The sequence below is a fragment of the Lagopus muta genome, chromosome 7 (genome assembly GCF_023343835.1).
Source record: "Lagopus muta isolate bLagMut1 chromosome 7, bLagMut1 primary, whole genome shotgun sequence".
NCBI classification, from domain to species: Eukaryota; Metazoa; Chordata; class Aves; order Galliformes; family Phasianidae; genus Lagopus; species Lagopus muta.
This window is the reverse complement of record NC_064439.1, coordinates 43,219,956-43,238,463: the sequence shown is the minus strand read 5'-3', so window position 1 is coordinate 43,238,463 and position 18,508 is coordinate 43,219,956. Positions and strand designations below refer to the sequence as shown.

Here is an 18,508-nt window from a genome sequence, read left to right as displayed (position 1 = left end):
CATAAGTACAGTCTGTCACTGAAGAATATGGCTTCTGCTGTTGTGGTGCCAGTTTCCTCTGCCTCTCTTGTTCTGGCCTTACTGTTTGTGAGGCCACGTCAAGTAACTGTTGCACAAAAGAGCAGCTTAGTTTTCATCCTCACAGACACACTAATAATGATCATGTTGGCACAATGGGAGATAATGAACTGCTCATTTCAGCAGCAGCCCTGGCTCCAAGGGGCACAGCAGCAGAGCCGACCTGCCTCTTGCTATTGTTCCTCCAGGACACAGGAGCTGCTCATTTCTGTGCTTTATCCCAAGGCAGCTGTAGAGCTGCTGCATCTGTCTGATCCCTGCAGTGATCCCTGATGGGACTTCCCATCAATTCCATTTGTGTTTCTGTAATGCCAATTGAGTGGTATTAGAGAAGCTGGGAGGCTGAAAATCAGACAGCATGAATAGTGTCCTCTACCTGAAAATTGGGTGATAATAAAGTAGTATTAAAATGTGACTTAGCTAAGTATCCTTTATTTGTGAACTGTTCCTTCAGTCTCCTGTTGGAAATGTTGTTTTCCTGGGCATTTTAGTTGGAGGCCTATTTTCAGCAAAGCAGTTAATTATGTACTTAAATTAAAGAACTCACTTCGATCCCATTGAATTCAACTGTTCAGCAATTTAGTACTTAACAGTTGCTTAACCAGAGCAGAATGGCAAATTGACCCAATTTCCTTTCAGGTGCTCTATTCAGAAGATTTGCTCTGTTCCTTTCATTTAAGAACCATATCTGTGATGAAATTGAGCTGCCTGTAGAGCTTATTTTAAATAACTGAGTGTGCTAATATGTGTAAATAAAACCTTATTCTTGAGTAGTAAATAGCTTGTATTAGATGCAGAAAATGCAAGAAATCTTAGCCAAGAGTTTGAAGCGGTTACATTAGTGGGCTTTTGTAGCCACATAGCCAAAAAGCAGTTCACAATTCATTTTGACTAGACTGGTTTAAATGATGACTCAAGAGACGAATACTGACTTTGCACTTTTTTCCCTTTTTGCAATAGTTTCCTAACGAGATTTCTTAAAATCTGTTTTAATTTTCTCTTGGGTAAATGATGATGTGCACCTTAAGAACTGTGCGCAAAATCCATTCTTTCAAATAAGTGACTTTGGTTTGGAAAATCAGAAGGGCCCATTTCATATGACTTGAAGCTTTTTGAATGTAAATTTCTCTGTGAGTTGCCTTTCCATCCTGCTTACCCTGTAGGATCTAATCAGTCATTATCCTCTCTTCAGATAACTGAGGATGATTCTTATGTGTAGTTGCTAAACAAAATCAAGGGATGTGGCTTGGGAGAGGGAAAAAAACATAATGGCATGGGAATCCACTGCATTACTTTTGTGTAACATGGCACAGCCGAATTCAACTTCTTCTCTCCAAAAAGCTGATTGCTTTGTTTGAAAGAAGTGAGGTTTTTAAGGAAAAGTGGTCTTCTTTCTCTCAAGAGAGTCCTGTGCTGAAATTAGGGAGCATTGCTGGAAAATGTAAGAAAGCTCCTCATTTGTGAGAATGATTCTCATGCTTGATATTTTGTCTTCTTTGTGTATCAGCGATTATAGTAAAGAATGTACATCAGCTGGAAGTCTTTTTTTGTATTTAGTGACTTTCAGTGGATTTCTCTTCTATATCCATAGCCATCTCCGTGTTATTACAGATTCATTTCAGGCATCCCTAACATCTTTAGGCAGGTCTGTTACCCATTGCATCCCTTTTTTATCTTTTTATTTATCTTTTTATTTATTTATTTATTTATTTATTTATTGGTCTTTTGTTGATCTTGAAACTAGATTTCTCTAGTTTTACTTTATGTCCTGTAGTGATTAGGCTGAAGGAGATTGCCTCATCTCTTCCAAAATGTGTGCTCTGTCTCCTCCAGAACACTCTGGCTTGATTGTTCCTTAAAAGGAAGCCCTTTCAGAATCTGGCTCATACTTTTTTGCTCTTCTCCATCCTTTTTCTATCTTTTCTTTTTGAGATGGGATGTCAAAACTGCACATAGAATCAAAGACATATGCAAAATATGGGATTTATAGATGTCTATGTACTGGTTTCCTTCATCCTTTCCTAATATTTTTTTCCAGGGGGGCTGGAGTCTTGGTTTAAGGACTCTCATATTTCAAGTTGTCATCACCATGACTTTAAGTGGTGACTTCTGATCAGAAATACAGCAGCACAGTTCAGAACATGAGAGAATTCATGATAGCAGCAAGATAGCAATTCATGATGCGTTTGTCCATTGGTTTTGTTGAAATCTCCAGTCTGTGGCCAGCCACTTGCAAGCAGGCATCAAGAGCTCTCCACACTGTGATAATGTATGATATTTGAAAAGTTTGTTATTCTTTCCTTTTCATAGATCCGCCTCCCGTTTTACAAAGCACTGATGGAAACTGGGTAGCTTTGCAGAATGTCTCTTTGCCTCGCCCTCGGATGCTCGCCAAACCAAAGAGTCAAGTATTTGAAGCTTTGGAGAATGAATCCAGCGTTGTGTCTGCATATGACGAGATGGGCTCAGACAGCGAGGATGATTACGACTGGAATGTGGCCTTGAACAAGCTGCGGCGGAGACCTCGGCAATTACCGGATGATTTCTATTGTACCAATTCCCAGTATGATTCTGAATGGGTTTATGGCAATGATCAGTACCAGGCAGTCACCTCACCTTCCTCTGGGTTATACACCAATACTGAGACGCTGTTCTCTGATTCTGAAACATCGTCGGTAAACTCTTCCCAGGAAGCTAAAAGACCTAGCAAACTTCTCTGGTTACAAAGCAGAACTCAGAGCAATGTGCCCAGAATGGAAAAAAAACATTTCCATGGAGAACTGGATGTAAACTTCAACCCACAGGCAACCAGCCTGGAGTATTCAGATAGCAGTGAGACTGAAGAAGTTCAGTACGATTTAGAAAAGAGATCAAGAAGATGGAAAAAGAACAAAACGATCGCTGAAGAATTATCTGAAGGAAAAAATCACACAAAAGCCAACGTGAAGAATTTAAGACAGGTAATTGTGATCTTACTGAATGCAATCTAAAATTATACATATAGGCAAAACTAATTAAACTGTGCTGGCAATGGCATGTGAATTGTGAGTGGGAGATGGAATGTTCTTGCAAGCCTTATCTTCGTTTTGCCTCATAACCAAGAAGAAACAAAAGGTAAAGTGTTAAATATACCATGAGCAGGCTTTGCTTCTTTCTCAGATGTGCCACTTTCATCTGATCAATCACATCAGTAATGCTGAAAAATACAATACTCCTTAAGAAAAAGTCAGGATCTGCCAACAGCCATCAAATGTTGAGTAATCACCTGTAGATGTTATCTTTTTTTTTACTCCTTTGTTCTTGGAATAAGAATGAACTCATATGTCTAGGAGTCCTCACTGTGCTGTTTGCAAATGTCCTGGTATAGGATAAAGCTAAGGAGCAGTAGAAACTCAGGAATTAATGATTTTGAAATATGGTCCAAACACTGTCTGCTTTTTATTAATCACTTGACTGTTTCAGTTCTGGTGTGTTACAGTCAGTGTTCACAAACTACTTCCATTTAAGTGATTTGTCATTTGATTAAGAAGCAAATAGAATGTAAGTACTTTAACTGGAAAAAAACTATCACAGAACTTAAAGACAGTAAAGCACTCCCCAAACATTTATCTTAAACGTGCAGGAGATAACATGAAAGCAAAGAAGTCTTCTCTGTTTAGGATTTGTTCAAGTCAGAGACTAGTATTATACAGGGGATCCAGTTGTCCCCCAGCATTTACCAGCCATGCAAGCACACTTCTCAATCTGGTGGAGGAGAATCCTGACCTCTTGTCCAGTTCCATTTCTTGTGTCCTACTCCTCTCAACTCCTGTAGCTGGATCATTGCTGCAATGCTGCAGTGGCGAGTCTGAGGCAAGGAGCAAAACACTGTCTTCTCACTATACTTCTGATCACAATCTGATCTTTAAAGCTGTCTGAGAAATGTTAGGATGGCTGGAATTGTTTGCTTGTGCTCCTAGCCCATATCTCTCCTGGAAACAAGTGTTACATACCTCTCCTGGTACAACTTGACCTTGATAGGTCAAGACTAGGGTTCTAGGATTTAAGGCAGGCTTTTAATGTAGGATAAACTATAGTTAATTCTGTATCTATCCATCTGCTTCTAGGAGGCAGGTGTGGGTGTTCTGTGCTGAGTCATTTATAGTCGTGTCCTCATATGTTTGTGAGCTCCAGATTTTGAAGGGGACTTTCATATGCTCCAACAGCACTTCAGTAGCCATTAACGACCTCTTAGAACATCAGATGGGATGACAGGACTTTTCCAGGGACTCACAAGGACTGTATTTTGTACATAGACATCTGTCTTTCCATTTCTGGCTTTGCCTATTTGTGCATGTTCTGTGGGTGTCTGTCTTCCTACGTTCTGCTGCTCCGTTGCAGGTAAGTCCTGCAGATGTTCCTCCAGTGGAGAGCAGAGAAGCGGGGTGCCTCCAGACACACGACTGCATCCTTCAGCAGACCAGTTTGTGTCTCAGAGTGCAACCTGATGCAGAAAACAATTGCTCTTTTCAACTCTCTTATGAGTTGCCTTGCATCTTCAGTGCTGACTGTACCTCTCTGTTGTGCTCAAAATGCAAGGTTTGGGACTCTGAGCCATTCTCCCTTTCATTTTACCACGTGGGCAAAAGAGATTCTTTCTGCTGTCTGCTCCTTCAGCCATAGTGGGGCAGGCAGCAATGCTCTGACTTGAGATCACATGCATGCTCTTAAAGCAATGCAGTTTTCCCTGGGAAGTAGTATGGCTGGGTGCGTGCCTTTAGTTTGTGTGTGGGCACACACCCTGGTGGGACCATCAGTGCATGCCAGCTGCTGTTTGTTTCTCCATTCTCTGGTACAGAAAACTCAGAGCAGGAAGGGGCTGGCCAGAAACCATCATAGCAAGGAAATTGCTAGGGATGAAAAAACCTAGGAAACAATTACAATCATTAAGAGCCTAAGGGGTCGGATTTGAGCTATTATACTAAATTAACTAAGCATCACTTCCATTTCTTGGAAAAATAAAATTAAAGGGATGTGGGGATTTCATGTGATCCCCAAAGTAGTGCATTGGTCTAGAGCCATGGAGGCTGCATCAGAGAGGGACTTACATGTAAACAGTTTGCAAAAGATGGTAGCATGCATGCATAGTGAACTGCTGACTGTCAGCTTAAGGAAATTTCACTGTGTAGTTCTCACTCTGTGTACATTTTCACATGCTGAGATTAAAGAGAATTTACTGAAAACACACAAAATTGCATCACAACGTCGGTGAACAACTGATCATATGTAAATTGCAGTGAAGAAACATACTTTTTCCATATCTTACTGCATTGTAATGATAACACAATAACTTGTTAACAGTTATGTTTTCATCCATATTTTAGAATAAGACTTCAGTTTAGCAGTCTAAGCATTGGGCTTTCTTTTTAATTTGTCTCTTTACTATCGTCTCTGAGACTCACAATAAAAGGAAAGCAGGCTCTTTGCTCTCTCCCTTCTCCAAATCTGCAGAGCTGTCACCAGTAACATTCTGGAACAACTGCAGTCAGTTTGTATCTTACAACTGAATTTTACAGAACATTTCATAGAACTGTCTGGGATTGCACTCAAACAAGGGAACTTAATATTTCATGGAATAGCTCGTGTTGGAAGGGACCTTAAAGCCCATCCAGTTCCGCCGCTGTGCCGTGAGCAGGGCAGCCACCCACCAGACCAGGCTGCCAGGGCCCCATCCAACCTGACCTTGAGTGCCTCCAGAGTTGGGGCACCACAGCTTCTCTGGGCAGCTGAATGTGGGGAGATTTTCGCCACTTTATGATGGGTAAAAGAACAGCCTCCTGTAGCAGGTTGCCCGTAGAAATGTTGTAAACACAGCCACAAAGCAAGCACAGTGGGATGTGAAAACTGTCCTGACAACACCAAAGTCCTACTAACAAGTTTCTGATTGCTTATGGAGCATAGAAGACTAAAATTCCTGGGGAACCATAATTGAGTGGTGCATACTTTTATCCACCTACCCTGCTTGTAACAGGAATTATTTTCCAACTTCTTTACAAGAAGTGACCACGCAAACCATCACTCTGTTTTTGTCATCATTACTGTTGTTGCTTTATTGGCCTTCGTTATCATTTTGAGTGGAGATGTTGCTTAGTGTAGCTGTAATTCTTAGATGTCTGGTGGAAAGTAGAGTCACTTAATTGCTTCCAGTGATGAGAGTGCCCTCATTACAGAATTGATTCTTTTATCAGAAGACCTTCCCCATACAGTGCAGGTAGGGGGGAGCACTGTGGGACTGCTGGTGCCCGCAGGATGGTGCTTGGGGTGTATTTATGGGAACAGCTGCCCTGAAACTGCCCCAGTTCTCACTGAGTAGCTGCCTGCAAACTCACTATCTGTGTCTTCTTCATCTGGAAACTGGAATTTCTAATCTATTTCCTATTTGAATGGATCTTTTCTGTCCAGGGTTTATAATGTAGCAGGGACTTCTGGAGCCTCAGAGACCGTATTTGGCTTGCTTACTTTATTTTGAGGCTTTTGCATTCACTGAGATTACTCTGAGTTATCAGCTATTTGCTTGCAAGGATTTGCCCAGTGTGTATTAGGAAAGTGTATTTCCTCTTCATTGTCTGCCAAAGGATTTACAATTGCATTAAACCTACTTGATTTACTTTTAGTGTGGCTGTGTCAGCCTGCCAGACCCTCCCTTAGGCTCTGCTTTCAGATGAACCAGCAGGCCTTTCATTCTTGTTTGCAGATGTTCATGTTATTTACTGCTGATACATGCTGATAGGAACTTATACAATGATTTATATGAACAAAAAGATGTCACTAAACTTAGCAGACAGAGCAAAAGTGTGACCAGTAAAGAATAATGAAATTTAAGAGAGCATCTATTAAATAAATAATACCTTTCAGTGTCTTTATTATTTTTATTCATTGTCACGGCTTCTAATGCATTTTTAATCAGCTAATCCACAGAGGAGGTAACATTTCATCACAAATAGTCAAACACAAGTCAAGCAGCCCAGCAATAACAGAAGCAGCAAAATGTAGCATTTCAGGATATCATTATCTCTGCGTGTAAGCAGGAACTGACAATTCCTACAGATGTAAATACTCCAGCTGCTAAATGTGAGGAGGTTGGCAAGCAGAAAGATGGGGAATAAGAATCCAGCTGTAAGCAAATAAACACCCTCAAAGTGCGTCCTCCCACAGGACTCTATGCTGAAATTCTGTGTCTGCATAGAATGGTGGTTTTTTTGCTCCCTTGCAGTCTCAACTCCAGGCTAAACCGTACTCTTCCTGCCCAGATGTTTCTTGAGGAAGCCTACACTCACGGTGCAGAGCTGTCAGAGCTCACTAGCAAGTCTTGTGATCCTAAACCACATCATCTGGAAGCAGGAGAGTAGGTACCATTCAATAAATGCCCAAATACCCAAATTAAATAAAGAGGGATTTTAGTAATTAGCTGAGACTAGGTAACTAATAATAAATATTTCAAGCTAATGAATTGCAACTCCTAAAATGCAAATGTGCCGTAAATTATCTAAATTGTGATAGTTTTTCTCCAAATTACTGGATAGATGGATTCAGCAGCAAATTTCAGATCTTACAGTAGCTTAGTATGTATTTTTCCATACCAAATTGTAACACTGAGCTGTGAAAGTGCCTGGGAATACAGTACAGCTTGCTGTATGAGAGATGAAGGTTGACACTACAAACATAATGTGTCACCATGAAGAGCAGTTGAGTGAGGAGGATTTGAGGGAATCATCAGAGTTAACATTTGCTGTGAGAACTGGAGGCAATTGGTCCATCCATAAACGCTGCTGCTGAGGCTGCAGAGAGAGAGTAGCTGTGCAAAGCAGATCTGCTTATGTATTTCCAAATACATGGCAGAGAAAATGCAGCTTTTAGTCTCTCCGGCCATGTCTGGTCCTGTCACAGTAAGAGAGCGCAAGGCAAATTTCCTGCCAAATAGGAATAATATCCTGTCTGAAGATTGCTCCGAACCATTACCTTAGATCTGCTGCAGTGTGCCTGCCGCTTCCAAGTCCCAGGCTGTGTTCTTTATAGCCTCCTCCTGGATGGCAGAAAGAAGAAATCATGCTCCGCACATGATTAAATGTTGAGCAGGCACCGTACTAGGCAGGCACGTAAAAGGATTTTGCTTTCTTTCTATTCAGCCTGCAAAATGAAAAACTTGTGGTCAGGTCTGTTTCTAACCCACCCTATTTAACCAAACATCTGAGTACTTTCACTTTGAGGATTCAGAGGTAAGAAAAGATGCTCCTGAAGTCACATTCTAAGGAGGCTGGTGTTTGGAAAATAGTTCTAGCTGTAGTGGGTCCACCTATGTAGCAGTCACTGGGAAAGCTGGAAATCTTAATGAATGTTGCTTTAAAAAAAAACAACAAGAAGTTACTTTTCAAACCTTGCTTCCAGTAACCCTTAGGAAAATAAGAATAATGCTCAGGACCAGCAGTAAAGGAATCTGAGCCTGGCTTTCAGCTTGAAGGTGGACACAACTGCCAGGCTGTCAGAATAAGTTACTTCTTGCACTTTAGTTTCCTTATATGTACCATAACTGAGAGTGATGACAGTGCAGTCTGGGAATGAGAAATGCCATTTATTCTTTCATTTTATTAGCTGCACTGAGATGTGTAATGATTTTAGTAGCTCCTTTCAATGTGATATAAAAGCCAGGAATTAGAAACATTATCCAACACAACAGGTGTAGGTTGGCCTTCCTCTGTTAAGATGTGGTAATTCTTTTTCAGCCCACATTGTTTGCTTTCTTTCTATCCTGTCTGCACTCTGATTGTACGTATACCATTTTCTGTGAAACTGCTTTCCTTCTGTACCTATACCGTTTTACACTCTTCTTCTAATTTCTTTGTAGGATTTGGATGATTTATCAGAAACGGATAGAAGCAGTGAGGATCAACATCAGAATATCAAGCCTGAACTTATGGAAGAGGAGCTTAAATCCAGGTTATTTCAGCTTGCTGCTAAAATGAGTGACAAAGAAACATCTTCTGGTGAAGAACAAGAGTCTGAACCTAGAACAGACCCTGAAAACCAGAAGGAAAGTTTGTCCTCAGAAGAAAACGGCAAAAGCATTCAGGAGGAGTTAAAGAAGGTAAGTGCTTATTACAGGGAAGTAGGTCCATGCTGTACAAGTTAGAATCCAGAAAGAGGAACCTGTGTCTAGAAAATCAAATGTTGGCTGATTAAAAAACTTCAATCTCTGAAGTGCTTCTGAGCTTGCATCTCTTGTGCAGATAAAGCTTCAACTAAGGTATTTGTTCCATCCTGTGAGCCTACAGCATTAACTCAGAAGCAGTGAACATTGTGTAATAAACCTGTTAAGTGACTGATGCTAATGGAATTATGTCTGTTTATGCTGATGGAGAATCTGCACATATGTTTTTAGTTAAAACTATATCCATATCTCCTTTTTTTTTTTTCCTCTAGCTCATTTAATTTTTTTCAGTCCTGTTGTTTGCTTTCCTTTTCTTAGTATTGTTCAGCTCATTCTGATATTATGGATTCTTCTTTTACTTCGATCTGTAGGGATATTCTGTGCTTCCTTAGAACTTTACAGCCCTTTTATGCTGCCAAATAAGCAGCTCCAGTCAGTGGTGACATATTGTAGCAAAATGGTAATCTAGTGCCAGATAATGAATAATCCAATTCTGATAATGGAGGAGATCTTCCACTCATTTCATTTCACCCTTACAATATGAAGTCTGACTTCAGTGTCACCCCACAGGGCTTAACATCTGCTCTCTTCCTGTTCCTGAATTTCTTTTCATATCGTAGGGTGTACTTGGTGCTGTGTTCAACCATTTTTGTGCTCAGTTCACCACACAGGAGAATTCCTCAAGTCCTATCCATAGCCTTTAATTCTGGACTTTAATTGCATTGTGTTATATCCTAAGCTAACCTACATATTCTGTTGAATAATTTGATATTGTTGGTCTGTCTTGGTAAACCAAAGATGAGCTAAATTTAACGTGGGGGGGGGTGGGGGTAATCTCTTTCCTTTGTCTGTTAGATGCTGGTAGCCTTCTTTTCTGCAAGTGCACATGGCTGGCTTATGTGCAACTTGATGTCCTCCAGGATCCTGTTTCCTTTTCTGTCAAGCTGTATCCTAGCCAGATAGTCTCCAGCCTATACTGATACAAGGGAGAATTCCTCCCCAGATGCAGGATTTTGAATTTCCTTTTGTTGAACTTCATGAAATTCCTGTCAGCCTGTTTCTCCAGCTTGTCAAGGTCCCTTCTTGAATGGCAAGAAGGCCATCTCAGATCTCAACCACTCCTCCTAATTTATTCTCTGATTCATTGTTTCTGCCAGTAATGATGATAATAAACAGTACTGGCCCCAGTACTGGCCACACGGGTATACAACTAGTGGCTGGCTTCCAGTTGGACTTAAAGCCTCTCAGCATAATCATTTAAAACCAACAGTTCAGGAAATTTTCAACCCACGTCAGTGTCTACCTGTCTACACATTTAGTCCATACTTGTTCAGTTCATATATGAGGATACTATGACAGACAGTACTGAAAGCTTCATTAAAGCCAAAATATCATTTTATGCTCTTCGAGTGTAGTGAAGTAGTCATTTACTTCATTGTATAAAGCAGTCAGGTTGGCCAGGCATGATTTTCCTTTCATAAATCCATGCTAGCTACTCCCAGTCACCACCTTGTTTTTCATGTTTGAAAGCGGCTTCCAGGAGGATTTGCTTCTGGATCAGTGCCCAGCAACATTCCAACATTCCCCAGATTATCATCATCTTTCAAAAATGAAGAGGAGCAATCTCCCAGTGCCAATGGCCAGCTCCCTTAGCTCTGGTGAGCGTGCTCCATCAGGTCCCGTGAACATGTATGTGTCCCATTTGTTGAGATGTTTGCTCATCTATCAAGAGCTTTTCTTCATTGTTCCAGACTTTTCTATTGGACTCAGGGGCCTGAGAGCAAATCTTGCGTGTAAGTTGAGCTGAAGACAGTATTGTTTAGCCATAGTATTTTTCTTGTCTCATGTCACCATTTCACTTCAGTAATGGGGCCCATTTTCCTTCATCTACCTTTTGTTGCTGGTTTACCTGCAGAAGCTTGTTGCCATTTGTGTTCTTCACCAAATTCAACTCCAGGTGGATATTAGCTTTCCTGACACCATAACTATATTTTTGGACACTGTCTTCATGGTCAACCTGGATCTCTTGAAGGGACCTTCAGTGATCATCCAGTACAACATACTTCAAGACCATCCAGAATCTAAAGCATATATACCCATGCATTAACTTGTAAATGACTAGATGGCATGTCTCAGTGGAGGCAAGCACAGAAAACATATTTTCAAAGAACCAGTAATTTTAGATGCCTCAAAAGCCAGAGACCCTGTAAACTGTCATTTTTAAAAGCCTGATTTTAGAGGAATACGTGTACAGGGAGTTACAGATCTCAGACTGATGTTGGACATTCTCAGCCAGAGACCCAAACTTCTGATTTGGGCATGAAGTTTCAAAGTAAATCTATAGTTGCTCTAACTGAGCAAAGCTTTGTTGCCTACAGTCCACTTGGAGCTTCTGACCACAGACTAAACTGTATTTTAGTATATTTTAGTACTGTAATATATTCTATAGTACATTTCAGCTGTGCTGCCTGTCTTTGTTAGCTATTAGTTTTCTATTCTCAAGCTCTATTCTGGCACACATTAGCAATGTTAAATCACAGGGAATTACTGATTACAGTACACCTGACCACAGAATAAGATTTCAGAAAACATGTATCTTCTGTTGGATCACTGGCAGTTGAGTACTTCATGCTGATGAAAATCTGCTTTCTATATGTCTACACCTTTAAAAGTCTAGAGTTCTGTTTTTAGTGGAAGCAGGGAATCTCATGTAATCACACTGATTATATGATGCTTTAAAAATAATATATTAAGGTTTCTATCAGTGAGAAGAACTGGCACACCTTACATCTTCAGTGGGGAGTTAGCTGATGCTGGACATTCATGGATTTTTATTTCTTCCCTCCAACTGAGCTTTTGTGTTGTATGTCTGCCTTTAAGATACAAGATGGAAAATGCTGACCTGTGAGATACTTGTTTAGATCATGTATGATACTTGAGGGTTTAAATGGGTATTAATTAATATTGGCTAATTTTATGACTTAAACTTTTCTAAAACCTCAGCACACTCACCTTCAATGTTTCTAAGTCTGATTGCCTAAAATGGTCTTGTGGAGGTTCACAACTCTTTAAAGCAAATATAACCCCACAGCACGCTTGTTTTTATAGGTAATATTTTGTGCTTATTAAGTTACAGAAGCAGTTTGTGGTCTTTAACCAGTGTGCAGACCCCTAAAAAGCCTGCTCATCCCAGCTGCATAATGAAGTGAAGGGCCATGGGGGTCTTTTGTTTTCCCCCCCACTAATACCCCATCCAATTAAAAGCAAAAAATAAAGCAAATAAGTCAGGTCTGTATTTCAAGGAACAGACAAGAGTTACATCCTAGAAAGCAATTTGATCAGTATCCAAGTAAATGTTTAAATCCTCAATTCAACAAAGAAGTCGAGCATATGTTCTAGTTTTTGGTGGACACAAATGCTACTCGTGAGATTTCTCCCAGATATTATTTATTGATATTTACTATGCAAAATTAAGTTGATCCTGAGAGTTTTGTCAAAATCTGAGTGTGATTTCAAGCAAAATAGATGCTTCAAGAGCATAATTGTAATTTTTTTTAAGTTTTTAATAATGGACATTGATGTTTGTGATCCCCCAGTTCTGACACCTTCTGGGCTGAATGCAGTTGCCTATGTCTGGTTTTCTTGTCCATCTGAGATGCCTTGGGATATCCCACAGGATCTTGAGCTGCTTGTCTGGGGAAGGCATGTCCCTCATGTCTGTCTGACAGCTGTGTTTGAAAGTCCCCAGATGCTTTGAGGTGTTTCAAACTGCACCTCATGTTTAAGCCATTGAGTCTACCTGGAGAAGTGAAGAATGTGTGGGATTTCAGCAGGCTTCACACAGGGAATACAACACCTTTCTAAATAGGTTTTCTGTAGTCTTGGATTTTATACTTATGTGAAGTTTGTCCAAGACATCTCTGTCCAGTGTGCATGAAATGGGAATCTCATTCAGTTGTGTGATGATTGAAAACTTATTTACTTAGCAAGAAAACGTAAAAGTCATTTGACAGGTACAGCTACAGAAAATCAGTTACGATTAGTATAAACTCCTGTAACAGATTGGCAGAAAAAAAATAGGTTGTCACACACACACAAAAAGTTATTGTTTTCTTGTCTTTTTTATGCAGTCCAGAAATTTGGCAGTGACAGATGAGATCTGTCAGATCTGCCCAGAAGGCATTCAAGGAAGTGCTGCTCTTCAGCTCGGTGACAGTGTCCCAGCACAGCCAACAGCACAGCTGTGGTTCTGTCACTGCTCCAATGCAAAATCAGTCAGTGTAGTTTGAATAGACTTCAGTAAGTCAGGGAGATTAAGGTAAAGCTCCTGACTTGACTCTGGAGAGTGGTAGTATGATGGGTTTTATGAGTTTGTTTGGGACAGTGAACTCTAGGAAAGGGACAGTAGTAAGCGGTAAGAAGTGATTTGGCACAAGACATCTCATCTAAGCACAGGTGTTTCAGACATGAGTGACTGGCATAAGTGGAGTACATACCCTTTTGTAATGTGAAACACACACAGCATCCAGAAATTGAAGAGATAGCTGACTTTTCTTAGCACTGCTGCAAAAATCTCCTGTTGCTAGTTCCATGTTGTTTTGGGGTGGGAGTAGAAATCAGTATTTCCAATCTGCTTTATTTTGTGAAAAACTATGTGTCATTTGCAAAATCTGTCTTAATGAGATCAGTTATTTTGAATATAAAATAAATCAGACTTTGTTTTGTTTTAAATATTTTAGTAATGAGGATAATACTTCCTAGTATTTTATGTTTGTTAGTTTCTTTGTCCTTGTGCTCATCCCGGAGTTCTAAGTCTGAAGCTTTATCAATATTAACCTCTGCAGATATTAACATAACTTTTCTGCCTTCTTATTTAACTGCTTTCCCACTATCTAGGAAAAACAAAAGGCTTTTGATCTTCATTTAAAGCTGCAGTTTTTATCCACTGTATTGCAGCAGGTGAGAGCATTTTGTTTTGTCTGTGTCTTTTGACATCTCTTACGTACTTACGTAAGCGATGTTACAAAGTGATATTGAGGGTTTCCTCGTTCCCCAAGCAAAATTCTCAAATTCTTATTATTTTCCTAGAAATATTAGGCCTGAGATACCAAACCTCTTGACTAGATTCAATGATCATTGCAGAAAATGGTTTTCTAATCAGAACGATACCTGTGTTATGATGGCAGTGATGAGCATGAAGTAGATATTTGAAGCAGACTGGCTCTCTTATTTGGATTCATTATGAGAAAATCTGATTTTATCAGCAAAGAACAGAAGGCAAACATAAGGTATATTATCTTCATATTCTCACATTCACGTCTATTAAAAAATCTGAAAGGAAAATTTTAGAAGTTGATTTCAGCAATACCTTTTTAGCAGTTCCTGATCACAGCAGTCTCCAAAGCTCACTCTAAGCTCCCAATTTAAAATTGAACAAAACCCTTAATTCATTATAGAAGCTGTACACAGTGCATAGGCACTTTCTCTTTTTGCTGCTAATGTCTATTGCTTATCATTCTTTTAGGTGGGAATAGATCTCACATTCTGTGCTATTTGAGTCTCAGTTTATAAGAATCAAGTGTTAGAACATATTTTCATTTTATTCACTAAACAAATGTATACTTACCATGTATTTTAAAATGCATGCTATTTGTAGTATCTCGTACGTAGTACTCAACAAACTAATGTTGCACCATTTTCTCAGTCATTAAAAAATGCAGTACCTTTTTTGTGTCAAAGGTTGATGCTTAATTCATCAAAGCATTACTGCTCCCCACTTTTTCCTTTTTTTCTGTACTCTGAGTTAAGTTTTGTCCTGGGAGTTTTAATCACCCGAAGGATCTTGGTTTTCTTTAGTGAAAATACCAAGGACCATTTTAAACAAGAAGTATTTTTACTTTTGTGCAATGTTGTCAGGCTGTAGACACTCACAGAGAATGCTGGGTAGATTTTAAGACTTGAATGTTTCCTTTCCGTAATATTTTACCTCCTGGAAAATAACTTCCTTCCTCATGACTATAGAAACCTGTAACTATATTAGGGCAGTGGATTGACTTCGTTAGCAAAAATGTAGTATTGATAATTACCTTGCAGAACCAAAAAGAGAGAGAAAATAGGTGATTCTGTACAATGATTTGGCTTTCCTTTTCTAAATGAGTACTCATCAGTGAGGTATTGATACTAAAGTCAGGGTAAGAAGTCTCAGATAGAAGAGTCATTTCTTAATAGCATAGTTTATTATTGTGCACTTGTCTTCATTTCAAAGGAAATTTTAGCTTCCTTTCCCAGTCTTTATGGTGTTGATTGGTTGCAACACACTTTTAAGCCAAAATGTCTTTTGAATGCCAAGGAAGCTGGCTGGGCCTTGGTAGCTCTGTTCTTTGCACACCGTGATGTGGCCAGTGTCCCCACTCTTGCTTGCCCATGCAGAAGGCAAACTTGTGGTGGTCTTTTCAGGTCCTTCTCAAAGCTTTGCAGTGAACTCCCATAGGCTTCAGAGAAGGGAAAAGGCAGATTTGGGTTCTGGTGTTGTTTTTGTCAAGTTTGTCTAGGTACCCTGAAGTGATGAATGAACCAGAAGCAAAGACAAACTTTTCTTCTCCCAGCGCCATAAGCTCCCCACATAAAGAAGGTGAGGCCTGTTGACTGAGAAACAGGCTTGAGACTGGAGCTGAACATAACTGCAATGCAGTTGTCATGATCAAAACTGGCACGACTCTTAGCAACAAAGGAAGTTCCCCTTGCTTTATTTCTTGATCTGTTGATGTCAGTTGTGCTCTAAGGAATCACTGGTTGCTGCCTGCCACAACAGTTTAACAGAGCTTAACAGTAGTATAATGTTATAGTGGCAAAAAAAAAGAAGATTCTAATGGCTGAGTACAGCGTGAAGAGAAAAATAGGGCAACTAAAGGAGAACTTCACTACTTTAAAGAGCTTGAGCAATAAAATATATAGCTTTCATGGACAAGAAATGATGTGTGGATGTCATAGGTTGCTGAATTGCTTAGAAGTACTTAATGCTTGACTACTCTCAGCAGCTTGGACACTGACATTGTTTCAGGTATAAATAAATAAGTAAAGACAATTATAAATAAATTCAGATATAAATAAAGCATTTTACTTGATTTCCATTATTCATCATCCTTTCTGTCAGCACTTCTAATTCAAGAAGAAGAAAAAAAAGAAATAGGCAGTGTCAGCAGGGGAAGGAGTGTCAGCCAAAGAGAGGGGAAATGGCTTGACAGGAAGAGCTGGCTTAGACCACTGAAACATCTGCACAAGCACAGATGGAAATGGCAAAGATGTTTCATATGATGCTTTTAGTTATGTTCAGAACACGCAGGCACACGTACATGTGCATTTGTTTGCACACACAAACACTTTTTTAGTATTCCTTTGGTTTTAAAACACTTCCACAAAGAACTCAGGAACCTGAACTTCTCCTTTTGATGATATCCACAATATTTGTAAGCCTGAGCGTGAATTATCATAAAAAGATACAAATGGATGTTTTCCTCTTTCCTCTAAGCTCTTAATCTCAAATTCAGTAGGAGGTGAGATTCTCAAAAGTGGTTCATGCACACAAATTTAAATCATCTGTATCAATTTAATTTGAGAAGAGTGGTGTTAACTGACTATTGTGGTATGGCAGATGAAAACAGGATGCATCACGGTGTTTCAGGAAGAATGGTTGTGCTTAATTTTTCTGTGCTAGCTGTTTGTAAATAGAAATTGCTTTCTGTGTGTATCACATCTATATTCTTTGCTCAACAAGACAGATGGGAGAGAATTTGTCATGGCGTGCTAGCTGTCTCTGTGAATGCCCTATGGGTGTTAACAATGACCTTTCTTGCATGGACAAGATAAATTAGACAGCCAAAGGTCTCTGTAGCAGTTTGAAATATCCACCTACCAGGATGGTCTTGGTATGCGTGTCTGTGAATGTTAAGTTATTTTTATAGAATCTCATAACTCTTAAGCTTGATGTGATGGATTGAGAGAGGGATTGTGAAGCACCAAAATTCCAGAATTTTTCTTTTTTCCTTACATGCATGAAATAATTTTCCCTAGAGTAGCTTACTATGTTTGCAAGCCAGCCGTTATGAAACATGAGTGACTGAAACAGCTTTTGACAGTTGCTGAAGAAGAAGTAGGCACATCAGTGAAAACATTTACTGAGTATGCAGTTTTTCCACTTTGAGAACTCCTGAACACTCTACATTTTTATTTCACGTCTTCCTCGAGCAGACATTGATCACTTCTTATGTCTCGCATCATGCAGCCCAAGGCAAAGTTGACTTCTGAATAGCCTTCAGCAGAGAACTTTCACAAAGTTTAAGTGTAAACACTTCAAAGTGTTGCTCGTGCTCTTAAGCTTTGTGAGATCTGCTGGTCAGAGGTACTCTAAGGAAGGTCATTTTTACTGTCCCTGTTATTTCTCTATGATATTTAGTGCTGTATCCTTGTCACACTGTAAAAGTAGGAGTTTCAAAAGCTTAAATAAAAGCTGTGACTCCTGTGCCTGGATACCTGCAACCAGGATCGAAATATGTTCACTGAGATAGGCGCTTTATAAACATTCATCCGGCTGCCTTGTGCAACATTTAATGTGAATCAAATGTTTGGTTTTAAAAGCCAAGCAGCATTTGCCACTAACAACTTACCTCAGAAATCTAGAAAAGCTAAAATTCGTATTTGTTTCTGGCTGAACTTTTTTTCTCCTGATCATATATGTTGAGAATATAGGGTATTTTGATCAAAATCTTGATTTCATAAGGATTCCTATCATAGAACATTTGCCAGGAAAATAATAACGCTGTTATACAGTACTGCGTAATAAGTGCCAGTATGAACTCTCTGATACTGGTGTAAGAAACCTTTTTCTAGTTAGATTTAGTCTTCTTTTGGAAATCCATCATTAACTACAAAGGATAATTAAAAAAAAAAAAAGAACACTGAAGTGAGGTTACAGGTTTTGAAATGGAGAACACACATCAGCAAAGATGATGAAGAAAATGTAGATGATGAAAATGTAGTGTCTGGCCTTTATTCTGTCTTGTTCTCTACTGACAAAGTAGAATAAGAATTAGGTACTTGTAAAAGCAAATAATAAAACAAAGTAACATTGATTTCTTTTCTATCCTATAAAATTATTGATCTGTTTTTAACCTAATTGGCACTTGTGAACATAAATGGAAAAAACAGTCAGCTATTTATGGGATTCAAGTATTTGTTCGCTGTAAGAGA

General features: G+C 39.4%; 1 protein-coding gene across 2 annotated transcripts in view; it reads left to right on the top strand.

Moving 5' to 3' along the window:
* The window catches only part of LOC125696427 (myosin VIIA and Rab interacting protein), a 332,017-nt gene that overhangs the window by 302,733 nt on the left and 10,776 nt on the right, over positions 1–18,508 (top strand). For both annotated transcript variants that reach the window (XM_048952071.1, XM_048952070.1), the window contains 3 exons: positions 2,389–3,038; positions 8,960–9,199; positions 14,159–14,221. In XM_048952071.1, coding sequence (XP_048808028.1) covers positions 2,389–3,038; positions 8,960–9,199; positions 14,159–14,221 — 953 coding nt within the window. The remainder of the gene's footprint in view (positions 1–2,388; positions 3,039–8,959; positions 9,200–14,158; positions 14,222–18,508) is intronic.